Below are 18,852 nucleotides of genomic sequence, written 5' to 3'. Positions count from 1 at the left end.
CTTTTCTATGCCAATTTTACACGGGCCTTTGTGAGCTTTATATATAAACTTCAATGTCATGTAACACTCCCAGCGTGTTGCTCGTTCATGATGCTTATTCCTCACACTCATTTATCACACTCGTTCATGGTGATTTTGTCATAGAAAACGGCACTCTGCATTAAGAGGACCAGCCGAAGCGATGCTGTCAAATGCCACGAGGACCCACCCGAAATTTGGCCTCCGCAGACTTGAGGGAGACCACCTGAAACTGGTCACTGGCCAGGCCCAAATTGGAGAGCGTCAGTAGGCAGGTGGCGAAGCTGTCTTCCCCAGCATCTCGAAGAAGCTCGGCAGTGACGCTGTGAACCTCCAGAAACAGGCCTCTGAGGAAGAGCATCAGACGGAGCACGCCATTGCAGCAAAAAACGGCTCTGTTCCGCGCAAAGTACAGTTAGACTAGAAGAAATTTTATTTGCCTACAAAAATGTTCAGTCTGCCCAAACTTCCAGACGTTTAGAGAGTAGAGACAATGATGTGACAGCTACTAATACGAAATGTAGAAATACCTTACAAGATAGGGTGCTATACTTCATGTAGAAGCGATCCTTATATTAAAACACGTTTGTTTCAAAGTTTAAGCGGTTCTAGAAATGAATTCATGCAAGTTAACGACCCGATATTTTAAGGAAACAATAATTTTGAACCACAGAATATAAAAAGAAAGTGGACTGAACTAACATAGCGATGCAGGCGAGTTGGCTATGCATGTTGAAAAGTAGTGAAAGTGCACAATAAAGACGAATACGAAGACGAAGAAGCAAACAGGACGAGCGCAGGACGGCGCTCGTCCAGTTTGCTTCTCCAGTCTTCGTATTCGTCTTTATTGTGCACTTTCACTACTTTTCAACATAAAAAGAAAGCCATTTACAACTTCTTGTAACTCCGAATTGGAGCGCAGCTCTTGGGGAGAAGGAGGGAAGGGTACTGAGAGGAGGGTACTGAGGGGAACGATACTGAGGGGTCACATGACCTGGGGGGGGGGGTCACGTGACCTGGGGGGAGTCACGTGACCTTACGATTACGCAGACGGCGATGCCGCTCAAGCCGGAAACGGGCACCTAAGAGCTGCGCTCTAAAAGGGAAAAGATGCTATTTCATAGTAGAACTTGCCTTACCTCTGAAAATTTTCTCTAAGAATCTTGAAAGATGACGACTCCATTTTGATGCAGACAGCCTATAAGCACAATATTAAGTTATTGCGTGGAAAATGCATGCAATACTCTCAGGCTTCAGACCCTGACAATCCTGAGGCTTTGTTACACAGAGACTCAGCTGCATAATTCTGCTGAACATTTCCCCGTGACAAAGGGCAGACACCAAGTAAGCAACAGTACCCGCGCATGCTGCGCAATTTATGCACCTGGCACAGACAGTCCTATTGTTGAGGCACTTCAATTTACCCGTTGTCATGCGCAGAGCGTGAAATACCGTAGGACACCGAATAAGTGCCAACCCAAAGTTAAGAGATGATCTTGTAACACTGAGAGATGCACACTTGTTAGGTCTAAGAGGAAAAATGCGGAAGGGCTCATGACAGCACATGATAGGGTGCACTTCACCACTTTGCACCAAGTTGCATGGAGAAGCGACGGCTGAGGAGGAGCGTCTCTGTTAGCTAGGGAGCCCAGAAGTGTGGAGTGGGCACCTGACATGCCCTCTGCTCAGTTTTCATACATCTCAAAAGTAGCAGGTGGGCCTTTATGGTGACATAGGCAGATGCTCGCTAATTTACGGTAGTTACCACGGATGCACAATTGTAGGCTTTGTTAGACTTTCTAAGTGAGAGTCATCAAAATAGACAGTGCAGTGAAATGTGCCTATGTGGTGCTCCAACATAAAAAACAAAATTCAACGTTGGATACTACCCTACGGTACTAGTAAGATGCAAAAAGACATCCATATTGTGTTCATGCTAACGGTATTGTGCGCTATACAAGCACACACTAGGAAGGGATACTATTCTCAATGCAAGTTTGCCTATTAGAAGTCTGCATGGGTGCGAGCCAGCCCACAGGCCGGGCTCGGGCTTCACAGTTACGATCATGAAGGTCTTGGGCCATTGAAGTCTGCAGGACGAGCCAAAGCAGGTCAAGGGGGCTGTGTTTTTTTAACAGCAATAGCTGTTGTGGGCTCTTCCCTCCACTGGAAATTCTGTCTGTCGTTGATGTTGTAGTTGGCGATGTAGGGCGTCCGTCGTCAGTGTTGTCAAATTCTCAAAAAAGATTGCCCACTGCCTGCAGGAATCAAACCTGGGTCTGCTGCGTGCGAAGCGGAGGCATTACCACTGAGCTACACCACAGCATTAACGAGACTCTTTAAACTTAGGGGTTTTATAGCACCAAAGGCCACTGCACGCGCTCTCTGAAAAGATGCTGTTGTCGCTAAAAGATGGCGTCGATAGGCATGAGCGAAATGGACTACAAAGTTTTAACCATATCATCACGTTGTGTGCTTGAATTTTCTTTGTTGTCCGCTACAGATTTTTTTTAAAACGCTTTTGTTTATGCACCCCACAGTGCGGGAACGCGACACCGAGGCCCACCGGTTTCGCCGTGACTTGTAGCAGCTATCGCTGTGAATGTACTGTGGAATGTTTTGTGAGCACAAATGCTTTGAAAATTTGTTTGCGGGGTTGCAAGACACTACAGTGGAGGAGACCCAAATGATAAAAGCGTATGCATCTTTTTTTTATGGTTTGGAGTGTACGCATCGAGTGCTTTTCTATAGCCATGAAGCGTTCATTTTTGTTGCCGGTAATGCCGCAATCGTACAGCCACTTTTCCCCGTCAAGCATGCACAACATGTGGGCATACACAATCTACAGCCTTGCAGGCATAAACCATCTGTATGTATGGGTGCATGCCTCCACAATATGGGTAATGTCACTTTCATCAAAGTGGTTTTTACAGCGGAGCTGCTAAGGGCTAGGTTCCCTAGGATCGTGTCCGTGTATGTCAACACAAACCTACCTGGACAGCTACCGCCATCTATAAGCGACGGCGGCAAGCACACAACCAGTATGGTTTCCGCCGTCGCTCGTACATGGCGACAACCTATCCAGCTATAATAGAAGAATGGATAGTTGGGCGCGTTGGTGGGAATTCATCGCAGAAAACAGCGCGCAAAACAGACGAGCACGAAGAAGAAGCACACAGTGTATCGAGTACAGCTCTGCTGGTCTTCCTTCTTCACGAGAGTGGAAAGGCTGAACGTTTTTCAGGGGTTGCTGTTCCTAAATACTTTCTTACAGATCAGCGTAAGAGACGGCGGTATATTTTTATGACTTTTTAGACGCGGGTTCGGTCGCAAGAACAGACAAGAGGTGCAACCACTTCTTTTATTAATATGCCTAGGCCCGCTGAACGGTCCGACTAATAATAGCATCCAAAAAGAAGGATGTTTACAACGACTGAAAAACAAAGAAACAAAAGGTTTTTTGTGGTTGTCCCTCATTTTACGATCGGCACACATTTTGTGCTTATTTTGATGTAGATGTTAATATGGGTGTTGACTATCGCATATTGTAATCAACAGTGGTGAGCGAGCTTGCCATATCGTGCACCTTGGTAACTTAGCTTCATACTGGGCAAAAGTAAATTGGGCCCGAGAGGGCCCAAGAAAATTAGTGTCAGGATCAGACGGGTTGGGCCGGCTGTCAGAAAGAAATGGCAGGCCAAGGGCCAGACTCTTAAACGTTGACACATGTAGACCTCTGTCGCCTCCTATACTATATTGCGAGCCATGCCATATGATGTTCTGGCTGCCCGACAAATCAATTTTGGTAAAGAGGAAAGTACTCAATGAAATGCGCAGGAAGTGAGTAAAAATGCAATGAGATGCACCCCTCAGTAAGACCGACCTCAGGTAATTTCCCAACAAGGGACCTGAGTTCATCCTCTCCAAGAGTGGGCTCCTTGTCGGAAGATGCGACATTCGCCTCCTCATCGTGCTCAGGTTCCTCGTGTTCGAGCTCCTGGCTGGTTGGAGCCTCTCGCGATGACAGAGCTTCCAGAAGCTTGTCTGTTTAAGAAGAAAGCAGTTGGAAATACGAGACCACGTGAATAAGCACATTCACAAATTGCTGACCAAACTTAAACGTGTCACCGATAGCTTCAAACATTCAGGCGGTGTAAGCCCCTGCAAAATATACCTTGGAGAAAGGCGTAGAATGACAAAATGAAAGGCAACTTTTTGCCAACATGTTTGTGTTGTGCAATGGTTGTACTCTCTCTTTCGAGTTCATCAAAGAAGTCTAAAAATATTCGAGCGTAAACAGACCAACCTTCGTAAAGCAATATTTCTGGCTGTCGGATGTCCACAGAGGCGTTCTGAATAGAAAATTGTGTTTGTTTTAATGCAGTCCTTAGCCTGTAACAATTTTTCTGCTCTTGAGAGAAAGATGCTTGAAACTCACATGAATGACTCTGAGGTCCACAGCAGAGCATGTGATGCTGCTCTGGATACTGACACAGAAGTGAACCATGCAGGAGTCATTCGTGCTTGTATCCTGTCGGGCAAAGGAGGTTTAGCGAGTGCGGCCACAAGAAACGTATCAAGGCAGGCAGCCGATTTTTCACAAAGACGATGGGTACGGGCAACAATGTTTAAACAGAGTCCACTTTTCACCTGAGGGTGTTTGAAGATGCGAAGCGCTGCTGAGATCATGTTCATGCTTATGCAGCAACTGAAAAAATGAGTGAAGAAACAATCAGTGATTGATAAAGCCATGAATTTAAATTTGGATCATCAGAAGTGCTACCAACTGTAGTGTACTGTAGATCAGGGTGAGTAATTGTGATGCAAGTTTCTCTCATTACATAAGCAACCAAAATTATTTTAATGATTTTCCATATTGAAATTTTAATATTTCTAACGGTGGATAGTGGCGTGAACGCATCTGACCTCTACGAATACTGCAATTACAAATCATGGGAAAGGAAACGTGAGACGTTTTCAAGGACGATGAATTATCTTGACAACATGGGGATCTTTTAAGTTTCACTGACATCGCTATATGAAGCTGTTGCAATTAACAGACACCAAATTGCAGCAACTTCGGCAAGAGAATTTTAGAATTGTAAAGAGGTTATAGGATTAAGTGAACAGCATATCAAACGTCCTTTACACTGCTGCGAAAAGTGCTCGCATAAGGGTTACATACCACACACTCCATTTGAATAAGTTTTCTATAAATAAAAGGGTGGGCAAAGCTATGCATCCCTTTCAACTAACTTTACAGTGCTGCATACGATGAGGCTCTAGTAAGAGCACCAATGAGAATGCAGGCTGCTTTGTCATATCGGTGAGATAACTGGAGCCAAATTAAATGGTCCGAGAAAGGATCCCCTATGCTCAGCAGTAAGCACATACCTTTCACTTTGCCTATTCAACTGTCAGCAGTATTGGTGAGATGCGTACAAAGGTACATACTCAAGCTTGTCTGAGAGCACATGCATGGCCAGCTCTTGAAATGTAGCGTGAAGAAGGCAATCCTGCGACGGAGCTCCCAGTTGCATTATGCTAGCATTGTGTACATGGAGCGACATCCGCTGAAACAGGTGGAAAGAGAAAGGAAGCCTTAGCCGTCAACCTTAGCACAAGGCATCTTAAGGAAGAAGGGTTGTTCAGGTTCCCCTGGTTAGCATCAATGCAAAGCCTTTCCAACTTAGGCGCTTGTTAGGCACCTTCGAGCTGCATGATTTCAGGTCGGGGAGATGTACTGCTCAAAAGAGTGAACCATTCCAGTGCCATGGCTAGACACGAGATTTCTGGGAGAAAATAAGTTTTCACAGATTCACTATAGAGGAGGGCGGTCACTCATGGGTTATGAAAAGGCCTGACTCGGCCCTCTCAAGCCTCCGGCTGATGGGAAAGGCGTCAGGCGAAGTGACTGTATTTTATACTTTACGCAAATGGATTTAATCTACCTCCTGCCCATCCTCCAATTCTGCACAGACATCAGCCTAACACCTGAACGCTTCCCGAAGGCTTGATAGATACCCGCATGCTTCACAACAATCCAGCCCTTGGCCCATAAAAGTTGCTGACCCCCATACGCTACTGTTATCGGCCCAACAATTTTAGTTTCTTTTCTGTCTTGCACGAAAGGCCCTCAGCTACAAACAAAAGCCTAATTGTTGGGCTTGCAACCATGTGCCGCACATCACTTTACATCAGAGCCTAGGAACTTACGACTTTAGTTATGACGTGACAGGTTCATCTGAACTATCTTCCTGACTGTGGACATGAGCTTAAAGGTTTCTAGGGAGCTCTCATCGCAAGAGTGTACGAGCATTGACGGAACTTCAGCTCACGCTTGCAGCTACAGTCTAGAAGACCTTCCACTTGAATCAATGGGTAAGACACTGCAACTCGATGGCTGAGGCGGAAGCTCTTACCTTAAAGAATGTCATGGCCTTGCCTGGCAGCTGTATTTTCCCCTGAGCGGGAGGCTTGTCAGGAGGCAGTCGCTTTGTCGGTTTGTTTTCCAGGAGCTTGTCAAAGTGTGCTTGTAACCGCACATCTCCCAGGCAGACAACAAACAAGGAACTGTAAAAAAAAAAACAGAAGTGATTTTACATTAGTATAAAACAATACTCCGGGATTGTTAGAACTTCATATTAAGCGAGTTAGTTGTTCATGTTGGTCGACGTTGCAGCACACTAAAAAAACTGCCGCCCAAGCTTTCCCACCCATAGGGTAATAAACTCTCACACAGCGCTGTGTGAGAGTTTTGTTACTTGTGTGTGTGAAAGCTTCAGCGACAGTTTTTTTAGTGCGCTGCAATGTCCACCAACGCTCCAGGGTTCTCTCGAGTCCCTCAGTAATTTTCGAACATCGGGACCATGTTGGCAGCCATAAGCCAAGTTCGCCATGTAACCTATAGCCCAATTTTAAACGAGCATTTCACCTATTGCTACAGTAATTTTTTTTTCTTAAGTATTTGTCTTTTTTTTTGTTTGCTTGCCGTTTGTTACAAAAGGAGGGCATGAACCTTGTCAGGACGACATCTGTCGGCTTTTTGTTCCTGCCCCTAGTGCCTGCATTATTGTACTGACGCAAATAAAATGATTGATTGACTGACCGATTGGATTGTCCAGTGACCAAGCCGTCTGGCTTTGCGGAATAAGTTGATTATGTTTACAAATCACTGTAATTCATATATTTGCTAAATTTACTCATTAAAAAAAAAAAAAAAATTAATCTCACTGCAAGAGAGGATTGGAGACAAATTACAGCTTTCAGCGGGTTCAGGTAGCTAGAAAGCATGATCATTCATGGGCGAAGCGTTAGAGGCAATGAAAGTGGAATGCCACCAAGAATAAACAGAGATTGGAAGTATGAGATATGTCCTGTATGCTGCCAATTGTGGGGTCCAATAAAAAGAATCCGTTCAGCCCTAGGTTGACAGGGCAGTGACAGTTATGTGCTCGCCGGACAAATCAACCGCCTGCCTTTCATCATCGAACCCTGCCCTCCGAGCGTGGGTAGAGGCGGGAGTGTGATCACGTAGCGAAAGACTGACGTACGACAGGCCAAACGAGCCTGTAGCTTCCACCGGACAGTCGGCTTAGTGGGGAACGAAGCATGGCGTCAGCCTAAACTGTCCATGCCCGAGTCACCAATTGCTGCCTTGGACCACTTCGTGAAGCAATCGTGGTTCCTCAGTGCGCTCGAGTCAACCTCCATAGGGTCAACGTATGTGTACGGCAGTCCAAAGATCGCCATGGTAGAACCATCGTGAAGACAACCTTCAACTGGCATGTTAAGTATTCATCGGCGGTTTCCATACCAGCAAGAAAGCGCTAGCCCCAGCAAAACAATAAGTTTTGAAAGGCTTTTTCTTTTTCTGTGTTCAAGTGTAAAACCAAGCGAAAATTTAGTTAAGGGCCACAAACATTTTTAAACAACGACAAAGGAAGAATAAAAAAGTGAGAAAAAGAACAACTTCGTTGTTCTGTCAGTGTTTTTAGTATTCTTTTCTAGTGGGTTTACTATGAATGCCATTAACCAGATCGCCTGCATTTTTTCCCCATCTTTAAACCAGTTTTCTTTCCGCAAGGTGCGAAGCATTTGACAAGCACCCTCTGAGTGGGTTCCCAAACCCTGCAAGATCACAAGTGATTTTGCTGTAGCCCAATGGCAGATGTGGAGGTCCATTCCGAACTGGCCGACAGCTCGCTTTGCTGCTTTAACCATTCCGCCCGGAGGCGTTAAGTGCTGGCCTCTATAAGTATGGTGCCTGGAGCACGTGTTTAGCGTCCAGTCCTGCCCATGCATCCAAAGTTGTCTCCGAGCGGCAACACATGACGTCGCAAAAGACAGAGCGTCACGCTGTCGGATGTCGCAATCCTGGTGGTTGGCCGTAAAAGTTCCGGCAAAAAGCATGAGCAGACGCGAACGTCGCCGTCGTTGCGGCGGTCCAACTGCTGGCTGCCGAAGCTTGCGTGGATGGTCAAGCTCGAGAGCAACGTGCAGCGAACAGGCGTCTGCCACCTCCAACGCCGCTGATGCGACACCGCCAAAATCGTGACCCGCATGACGTCATTGGGCAGAAATAGGGGGGCCGCTTTTTTGGACGCGGTAAAGGCACCAGTGGGAGACGCGTTCAAAGGCACCATACTATGGGCAAAGATCACGAATACTCGTAACCATACCTGCCACGGCTAAAGCAAAAATAGTGTGGATTTTGCAAGTAATATTTTACAAGAGAAAAGGTGTGGTTATAATATGAAAAACAAGCAAAACCTGAAAAACGAAAAGCTTTCAGATATGAGCAAAGATGGCGCGGTACTGCATACTTGCCGAGCTGCTTGTATAACGGGCCAGTGTAAAGTGAAACACTACATAACTGGCAAGGTACACCTTAATTAAAAAAGGCCACCTCGATTCATTGCCTCATAAATGTGATGTCCAAGTCAAGTGGCACGCCCCTACGGTGCCAATGAAATGTTTGAAACTGCAAACTTGGTTAATGAACGTCTGACGAGGCATCACAGCCAGCAATGGGAACAGCGGCAGAGTTCGCTGTCAGCGGGAAGATTTCTTCCGTGCAAGCACTTGCGATCTACCAGGGGTAGGGATGATGCTGTCTACATGCTACATGGTCTCTATTGGTTTCCGAAAAAAAACTGCACTGAAAGGTGCCAAAGTGCACCAACACCGAGAAAAGACACCAGTCAGAACGTACTTGTGTGAGTGACAATGGCAATGCCGGGACGATAGACCATTTGCTATATTACCCAAGCATAAAGGAGAATGCAGGGACTGGTGTTCCACGCGCTACATGCGCATGCCTTCCCCGAATAAAAGATTCGAAGTAAATAACCAAAATAAAGCATTGATGAACACGCGTGCAAGATGCCATTTTGTTGTATGTTTTTTCTTTAGAAAAGCTACTGCTGCTGAGACCAGCACGTGCGGCGCGTGGAACACCAATCCCTGCATTCTCCTTGATGCTTGGGTCTATTCATGGCAATTTTCGATGGCGTGATTGGAATTGTTGAATGAGAAGACGTGAGGTAAAAGGAAACAAGATGCAATACTCTCGAAGTCATTGAATCGCTCTGGGGTGGTCCTTGTTACGGTGTACAGTAACTCTGTCTTATCTTATGATAGCACTATCCTGGTGGCCTCTAATGAATAGCTCCATAATGTAGCGCTCAATAGAACAGCCAGAGCAAAGGGCCGCTGAATTGACACTGATATCATAGCTGAACTGGGAACAGCACAGAAATTCTGCCTCCTAGGCGATCTACACCTTTCACTAACCCCTGCTACTGCAATGTATTGCTGACTGCCAAAATTGCCAGTTATCTGCATTCAGTACAAGCATAAAATGTCTACTGATCAAGTCATTCAATCACCGACCCTTTCGGCAGTCGCCGATGCACCTTCATGCGAAAAATGGCGGTAAGTGTAACTTATACGACCAGCAAAATTGCTGCAGTGTCCACGGTATAACCACGATATCAACCTTGCGCGAGTGGCGTCTTCTGCTCGGCCTGTTTCACTGAGTGCCATGTCATGAAGCAATTCTTCGGCTGCCACCGTTCAGGATAGCACTCCTACGAGATGATACACAGTTTGCTTGTCCCACGTAAGTTTGGGGAGCCCTGTACCCAGGAGAAAACATTAAACCCAGTGCTTATGAAAGCCCACCTGTACTTTGTGGAGAAGAGGCTGCTTGTGAACCATACTTGCTCCACCTCCTGAGAGAGAAAAGACGCGTGATCAGGTGCATGACACTTGGCACAATGCATCGCGAAATGGTGTGCAACAATCGTTAAATTGGGGTAAAGTATACGCAAGACTTCAGAACGATCAAACAGGTGTTTCCTTACCAGTGTAGTGCCATCTCGGAACTGCAGGTAAACCTCTTGAATGGAGAAAAACCCGAAACGTCCAATCTTGAGTTTGATGTCGTAGCGTTGCTGCAAAGCTCGTGACAAATACCACGAAAGTGTCCTGGGTAGAGAAGGAGTTACTCTGAGACAGCGAAATTGACACCGCGCGTACTGACGAGGAGAAAGCAAAAAACAGGGCGCACAGAGTCAGCGTCATCTTTGGCGCAAGCACGAAGCCACCAAACATCACGATTATGTATTTATTTCGGCAACACCTGCAATGGTTTTGCAAGTCGACGACTACAGGCAGTTTCCTGCCCGCGAAAATAAACAAGAACACCCTAGGCGGTGGGAAAAATCAGCAGATTTGCACTTAGGAGTAGGGCAACAATTATGCGCAATTAGACAAATAATATGCGCTTTAATAATCAGAGATCGCGACAAAGCCGTTAACAGCACGATAGCGATAACACACTTGGAAGCCCCGAAGAAAGTCTACGCCGACCACCGCACAGGCCGCATTCAATATATTTCGCCAAAACGCATCGAGAAAACAAGTTTTTCTGAACATACCGAGACGCGACTCCAACCAAGATGCAGCAGGCAAGAAATAGCAACAAGAACACGCCTAAAAACGTTAAAAACATCATACTGCCGCCGTCGTTTCTCTCCCGATGCTCACAACCTTACAAACGGCACTGGGCGCCGCCATATTAATGTAGTCGACCTGGAACCACATGACCTAGCACGTGACCACTGTCATCCAATGACAGTTTCTGTCACTTAGCGCGTTGTTGTTTCCTATCCGCCATCTTCTGTCGCCATCTTCTGATGAATTTTTATTGGGTTCGGGATTTTTCCTAAATTCATGGATTTGGAGACCACCTAGAACCCACCCTTTGTCCTACGGACACTTAATATGATGGCGACAGCATGACGCATCCTACTTTAGTGACGAACGGCGCAAGTCTTGAAGACTGTCACACAAATTTCTTTGCATTGGTGAGTACATGCTTTTTCTCAACGGTATCCCTCGAAGTATTTTGCTTCGTTTATCGTGTTAGGCTTACGTTTGCGCTTTCTACGGCCGATCGTGCCAGTTTTAGAGTGTGGGGCGAGTCGGAGACGTCTTTGGTTAGCCGGATAGGCTGTCGCGATCGCCCGAAAAAGGACCGGGTTCAGTCCCGGTCGCCGTCGAACGAGGACGCGGGTCACCCATTGTAGGAGCAGAAAACCTAGGTCACACGCTCTGAAACGCGCGTTCCGCTGGTTTTCCTGCTCTGTACCGGTGACCGCCGCACGGGCCGTGTTCGCACCATCGGTCCCAGACCCATGCTCGTCCCACGGACGGCTCCGGCCGAGCATTGGCGAGTCGGCCGACCGCGTCCGAGGGCCCACGGACTGCTTTCGTAATTGCGGTGGCCATCAGCAGCCGACGGCTGAGCGGCTGCTTTTGCGTGCGCCGCGTTTGAACGGCGCTGCCGATCACTAATCAGCCCCGTGATTCTGGTCCCGGGGTCGGCGTTTTGTTTCGAGCCGACCTCGGTGTGGCGATATTGGTGCGCAACCGACCAGCGATCGCACGGTTCGCAGTTGTTCGGCCGTTTCAAACATGGTGTGTGCGAGAGCGACCAGGCGTCACGGGGGGGCGCTCCGTCGGTGTGTTTGACCGCGATCGCTTTTTTTGAACCGATTACCGAGTCGGCGGCGTGAAGGAGCCCCCCGGCGCCGCGTGGCAAACGTCTCTGCCTCCATCTGTGCCCGTCTTCACCGAGCGTGATACCTTCTCGGGGCTGGCACCCGAGGTTTTCCGCCGCTGGTTACCGGCGGCCGCGCCAAGTAGTACGTCACCGCGCGCAGCCGACCGCGAGTGAGGCGAGAACGAGAGCTGCGTGCTCGCTCGCTCGCTCACTCGCCCGCTCCGCTCGCTTCGGAGATTTTCCGCCGCCGACGTCGTACGTGACCTTATTAAACAACATGCGTAAAAATGGCCACGCCAGTCGTGGTGGCCGTGTCCCTTTCGGACGTCGCCGGTGTCTGAGCCAACGGCGATCGGAAAAAAAAGGAGAGAAAAAAACAAGGTGTCCGGGAAAGTAAAAAAGAAAAAAAGGGGCAAAACCGAAGGGGTGCATGTCTGCCTTCGGAATTCGCGGCTGCGTCTCGTCTGCTGGCGGAGGTTTGGTGAAGGGGGGCGAGGGGGCCCCTAGGTGCGCAGCCGCTCTCGAGAAGGGAAATGCCCCGTTGTAATGAGCGAGTCGCCGGTCGCACCCCGCTCTTTTTTGTTGCCGCGTCGTCGTCTTCGGCTTTTCTTTACTCCACCTCGGGCCGGTGGTGGGGCAAAAGGGAAAGAAAAACAACGAAAATGGAAAAAGTATGGGTTGATAGTCGAGCGGTAGCCGGTTCGACGGAAACCGACTAGGTAGGGGAGATGAGAGAGAAAAGAACATAGAAAAGGGCAGCGGCTGACGTTGCATCTGGCACCATTATGTTATCCCAGCTCGAAGAGAGAGGTGCCTCGCTTTTGGGGATCCTCCTTCGCGCGTCCTTGTTGGCAACCGCGAACGTTTCCTCGTGTTTTTTGCGCGGAGATGCACCGGGAAGACGAGTTCTGGGTTGTCCAGAAGAAGCGATGGTTGCACCCGTTTGGATAACGTCTTCCGGTGGACCGGGCTCCATGATGCTTGTTGCAACGGCAAATTACTCGCTCTGTCTGGTGGCGACCATTGCCCGTCATTTGTGGCATCCATTAAAGCGGGAACTTGTTTATCAGTAGCACTCTTCTGACACCGTTGTCATACCAAGATTTCGGGAGAAGCTATGTACTTAATATATTGACGTGCACCGAGTTACTTGAGAGGCGTTTACTCACTAAACGAAGCAAAAAAGTTGAGGGTGTTTGTGATGTCGTTAGAAAGCTTCGGAATAACACCTTTGACTCTGCGCCATGCCAGTTTTGGTTCAAGCCAGCCAGCATCACAAACACATGAGCAAGGAAGAATTAATACTGTGAGTGATCTTGGTATGACAGTGTTTATTGGCACAAAGGTTCCAACAGCAGTATGACTAGGTGAAGGAATTGCATTGCAGCCACATCCACTGCCCAGCAGAGATGTTAGTTGTGCAAATTGTAAACACTGACTAGGAGGCACTAGTCACCATCCTGGGCACTAGTCACCATCCTGTTGAAAAGGTTTAGACATATTCATACATCCATTGATGAAACAGCAATCACACTGTTTCATCTGCATCAGTTAACTATGGCAGAGGGAGAGAGATGGTGTCTATGAACCTGGAATTGTCAGGGAATTTCAAAGCATCTGGAAAAGTCAGGTAATTGTATAGTAAATTGTCAGAAAAATTGGTTAAATCAGGAAAAACAACTGATGTGGGCGGCAGTCACGAAGTGGGAGGGTATGGTAGTGTGGATGGCCTTCGGACTGCCCGTGGCATCATCGGATAGCGTTGAGCCACCACCCGATTCATTAGATTAAACAGGAACAGCCTGAACAGTCGCTGCAACCCCATCTTCTGCATTTTCTTTTTTTTTAATGACCAGAGGATTTAATGGAAATATTGGGAAAAAAACCTGAAAAAGTCAGGGAATTTGACAGAATCAATTTGGTAAACACTTGGGAGAGAGGAAGTAAGTTGTTTTAAAGAGCTTGGCTGTCTTAAAATCAGCAGTTCATTATTAAGAGCTCTAACACCATTTAAATGTAATGTTAGCAGTTGGGAAGGTGTCTACATTTTGTAACTTTAAATTTGGCTAAAGCCTTACCCCTTCAAAATTAATGTAAACAACTTATATTTAGTGGCAACTTAGTTCTCATGAACTGGAAGCAGTCAATGGAAAATTTCTGCTGCCAAATATAATCCCCAAGGCTTATTATATGGAATTTATGACCCAGCGTACACTTGATTGTAAAGTCTAGCTCTTCTGGGAAATATTTCAAAAATTGGTCCTACAAGTTCGCAAAATATTATGCCCGAACTTATACCTTCATGTGGAATAGATCATTATGTGGGACAAAAGCATGGTTGTTCCTTTCTCACAATTACCCTCTAGTTTTCTCCACTGATAGCAGGAAATAATTAGATGATTCTGAGGTTTCCCCATGAGGTTTGTCTCCTTACAACAGCCCAAAAGTGCCTATGCTCTTGCCCCTTCTCACACCTGACAAGGTAGAAGGTATAGCACTGGTCCCTAGAGCTGCAGAATGTGGAGAAAGTAGGGAAGCACAGTCCCTGCAAAGCATGGGCACATTCTCTACATGGAACCGTGATAAAAACCTAACCTGTCCACGTGATAACCACTTACAAAGCAAGAATATTACTCAATGCATTGTTCTTAGGAGGTTTTGTCTCCTAGTTTTTAACAGGCTGTACATTTTGAAGTGCAAACTTTGCATTCTATAACAATAACATAAACCTGTTGGAGGCCTGTCACCACGCTGTCACAGAAAGGAAGCAAGGTTTGGATTGATCGATTTGCTATTCAGTCAATCCAGGTCACAAGGCATACAACAACAAGGGCCAAGAGACACCAAATTTAATGTCAACTTCTGATGTTTATTTTATTTTATATGTTTATTTATTTGTACCCTCAGGGCCCGAAGGCATTATGGAGGGGATGGGATTATGAACTACAACAAAGTAAACAAAACAAAGAACTCATGAAACAGGTTCAGTAATACGGTTACAGCATTTTTAAAATCAACAGAATTAAGGATTGTGGCAGTGGATGTGGGAAGGTGATTCCACTCAATGGAGGTGTTAGGTATGCATGAAAGTAGGTATTTGTGGGACACTGTGGAATCCCAACTTTATGTAGGGGAACGCTGCATAATATGTAGAATGGTTCCAATAGAAGTTAAAATTTCAAGATTGGATTGTGCAAAAAAAATTTTAAAACAAACACGAACAAGAAATATTTCGATGTAAGTGGAGAGTAGACGAAGATATTTTTGATAGACGTTATGCTCGATGTACGATAGAAATTAGAAAGAATGAAGTGCGCAAACCTATTCTGAACAGCTTCCAAGGTGCCGACAAGATTCTCACTGTTAGGCTCCCAGACAGCAGAAGCATACTCCAGTTTGGCCCGACAAATGTTTTGATGAGAGCATACCTTTATTTAGATTCTCGGACACTATTTGCTCATTCTAGTAAGTTGAGAGTAAAGCACGCTCCTGGACAACAGCAGCCATCTAAGGTAAAACGGCTAGTGCCAGAAATGATTGTCTTAATACACATCCCCTTTAGAGTGGTGCCTGTGCACACTGGCTGCTTATATTTCTTCGTGCTGAAAGAGCAAAAGCAGTTTTACTAAAATCACCTATTGGCGGGTCCGTGTTTAACTTGTATTTACCAAGTACCACTTCTGTTAAGTTGTCCGGTTCTGGGCTGGATGGATTTTCGGTGATGCAGTGAAATGCCGGTAACAATTTCATGGGGATACTGTTTCGGTAGTTCCTAGGACAATTTCTAGGAACTATGTGACTATTGTGTGATGACTCTATGTTGTGCATGAATGGATCCTTAGCTGCACCAGACGTATTCCTGCTCCTTATATAAATGTTACCGTAGAATACCGCGCATCCGCCCATTCCACATTAAGCACCCATATCCAAATTTCTAAGATCTGAGGAAATATGCGCAGTACATTTATATGTAAAACTGATGACAGGACAAGCGCCCATTTCCCATTTCTTCACGATTGTCTCTAAATTTTAAGTGGGCGCTTGCCCGGTATTTTACGGTAGTTTTGCGCAGACACAAACACTATATAAATTTGTGCTAACGTGTCACAGCTTGGGCCATGTTATATTTTCACTTTAAGCAAAGATCCTCGGAAATAGCATGGTTTCCTCAGTTTTGAGTAACTCGTTAGAGTGCGTCAATTTGCGGAGTAATGCCCACATAGTTGCTCCTGCACAACTACTCGTGCTTTTTCAAAATATTGAAAACGATAGGTATGTGACAGAACAAAGTTGAGCAGTTTATGTGAGTAGTGTGAGCAAACAGTAATTAGTATTATCAGTGTTATGCCAGAGACCATTCAGCAAAGCAAGCTGTAAATCTGCAGCAAACTATTTCTACCGAATATGCCGCTTTAAAGGTGGCATGCTACATTTGAACAACGGGAAAAAAATGGTCTTTTTCCCAAGTTGCGTCCAGAACTCTGGGCAATTAGCGTCCCAGTGCCCCTATGTCTTACCTTTCGTGACTTTATTTACCTCTGCAGCCTTCATGGTACCACCGTGGTGCCTTCACTTCTTGCGACCACAGAAAAAGACCACACACTGACTGACAGCTCAGTGTTTTTATTTTTTTGTTCACTTTTTTTTTCATTGAGAGCTATTGTTTAGCAGCAGCAAACCACACACACACACGCACAAAGAATAGCTCTTCGGCCATTTGGCATAGTCCACTGGAAGTGTATACCCCCGTGCAAACCCACCAACATTTGTGCTGCGGATAAAAGTTAGATGTATTTATTTCTCCCGGGTGCTGCCGCACATTTAGGCAGCTTTGCGCCACTGATGTCACTGCCTTGAATGTTAAAATTTCCTTTGGCTGACATGCTTGAAAATAGGCACAGCTCACATTTTATGAGCCAAACTATTTTCTAATTAACCCACTGAATTGGGTAAATTAGAATTGGGCCACACGAGATTGTCGTTTCTTTTCAGTTCATGTTGAATGTCAAATGTTTGGTTTTGTTCCGATTGAGTCAAAAATAATGGTTTTGTTTGGATTTGGTTTGATACCCTGGCTAAATTGTATATTTTATGGCCATGCATTAAATGTTTAGGCAACCGTTAGCTCCGACAAAAAGTGACTCATCAAGTTACAGTTGCGCAGCATTGAAATCATAATGAAATACAGCTCTTATTAGGACAAGGACAGAGAGATGAGAAAACACGAGACAGGAGCTGACTAGCTACTGATTTATAAGAAACATACACATGATGCTGCTGCTTGCTCGGGCACACATCCCTTCGTGGCCTTGAGCACTTCTTTAACTCCACATGGAACTAGCCACGCTACCCTAAATCCAAAAAACTGATCTCGCGGTTAGTCAGTCAGTGTCGGCTGGCTTACTCATAAGGTTCTGTTCTGTGTGATGTGTCTCCACCATTTCCCAATGTAGTTAGTCCTTTTGTTGGAACATTGCTGTGGTGTTAGAGAAAAGGGGATGGCATCTGAAATCCTGGCAATGCGCCTTGCGTGAGCCAGCCGACAGTAACTTTGACGAACTGCGATATCTGTTTTTTGGATTTAGGGTAGCATGGCTAGCTCAGTATGGAGTTAAAGAAGTGCCCAATGCCATGGAGGGGACATGTGCCCGCACGAGCAGCAGCATCATGTGCAGGGGTGGAACGGCTGCGCCATTTGCGCCATTTTGAGCCAGACGAATGTGTCTGCGCCATCCTGCGCCATGTTGCAGAAACTGCGCCACAGCCAATACCTCGCGCCATTATGCGCCAAATCGTAAAACGTGCGCCAAAAAACTTTTTATTTTGTCTTGGTTTTGGTTTTTTATCGACTCGATTGGCAGCAATGAGGGCGTTTAGCTTGGTCGGCATTGCAATCCTTTGTTCTGTTTATTCACCCTGTGTATCCCGAGTCGGAAGCGCGCGAAAAAACTCCGATTCTAAGCGCTACACCACCTGCGACTGGATTGTTATTCTTCAACCATAAGCGGTTAAGCAAGTCGGCCGAGGTGAGGTCGAGTCGTTAAGCGTCAGATTGCCTGAGGCTCTGCGGCCCGGGATCCAAACGTTATCCAGTTGAAAGCAAATGAGCAAAATATTCCTCTTAGTACTTCATCGTTAGAAGTGGGAACCGCATTCTCGCAAGATCAATCGTGATAGAACGGAAAGGCGGTCCGATCCGAAACCTTGCCGGCCAGCAGCTCTTACGCGAGCGGTAGATCTGCTCGGCGTACATTAACCTTGGTCCTGCTTATCGCTTCAAATACGATAACTTTGTTAATCGTAGTCTGCTGCTTCGATATCGAGTTGCACAATAGGATAAACTCTAAATTTGTTGCCCTGTTCCTCCGTGCAACTGCACGTCCGTTGCTTACGCATGTCACGTGGTTCGCATGTATAATTACTATGTCGAGCACGTGTGGGTTGTGCGATAAGCAGTGCTGGTTTGCATCTTGAGCATCTGAAAGCCACTCAGAAAATATCAAGGACGCCATCTTCAGAAATATAGGGTACTTGCTTTTTGATTCTCATTAAGGCTCACAAAGTTTCAAGTTTTCGGAACTGTTACACTGTTATACCATCTACATAGGTCCCTAACCACTCATGTTCATCTGTGCAGCTAAGCACCATTGAATTGCTTCCGTGCTTGTCTAAGACACAAGCTGAAGTGCAATGAAAACTGATCTGAGCTGCTCCTAGCCTGCTCCAGAACGTAGTTTTAGCTGTTCCCAACCTGCTCCAAAACA

General features: G+C 46.2%; 2 protein-coding genes across 3 annotated transcripts in view; one reads left to right on the top strand and one right to left on the bottom strand.

Moving 5' to 3' along the window:
- Window positions 1-11,108, bottom strand: part of LOC8039476 (protein KIAA0100) — a 113,959-nt gene extending 102,851 nt beyond the window's left edge. Inside the window, exons 1-11 of the mRNA XM_029994568.4 lie at window positions 10,962-11,108; window positions 10,386-10,509; window positions 10,204-10,253; window positions 6,441-6,591; window positions 5,473-5,591; window positions 4,669-4,726; window positions 4,457-4,549; window positions 4,325-4,370; window positions 3,902-4,062; window positions 1,158-1,216; window positions 209-365 (exon numbers count right to left, since the gene is read on the bottom strand). Coding sequence (XP_029850428.2) covers window positions 209-365; window positions 1,158-1,216; window positions 3,902-4,062; window positions 4,325-4,370; window positions 4,457-4,549; window positions 4,669-4,726; window positions 5,473-5,591; window positions 6,441-6,591; window positions 10,204-10,253; window positions 10,386-10,509; window positions 10,962-11,038 — 1,095 coding nt within the window. The 5' untranslated portion in view covers window positions 11,039-11,108. The remainder of the gene's footprint in view (window positions 1-208; window positions 366-1,157; window positions 1,217-3,901; window positions 4,063-4,324; window positions 4,371-4,456; window positions 4,550-4,668; window positions 4,727-5,472; window positions 5,592-6,440; window positions 6,592-10,203; window positions 10,254-10,385; window positions 10,510-10,961) is intronic.
- Window positions 11,109-11,181: 73 nt separating this feature from the next.
- LOC8039474 (mediator of RNA polymerase II transcription subunit 13) overlaps window positions 11,182-18,852 on the top strand; it is a 150,827-nt gene continuing 143,156 nt past the window's right edge. The window contains exon 1 of one of the 2 annotated variants that reach the window (XM_029994571.3): window positions 11,182-11,390. In XM_029994571.3, coding sequence (XP_029850431.2) covers window positions 11,322-11,390 — 69 coding nt within the window. In that variant the 5' untranslated portion in view covers window positions 11,182-11,321. The remainder of the gene's footprint in view (window positions 11,391-18,852) is intronic. The other variant, XM_040222401.3, reaches the window with a different exon arrangement.

The sequence above is a fragment of the Ixodes scapularis genome, unplaced genomic scaffold (assembly GCF_016920785.2).
Source record: "Ixodes scapularis isolate PalLabHiFi unplaced genomic scaffold, ASM1692078v2 PGA_scaffold1__304_contigs__length_218370807, whole genome shotgun sequence".
Taxonomy (NCBI): Eukaryota; Metazoa; Arthropoda; class Arachnida; order Ixodida; family Ixodidae; genus Ixodes; species Ixodes scapularis.
This window is presented reverse-complemented; position numbering and strand designations above follow the sequence as displayed.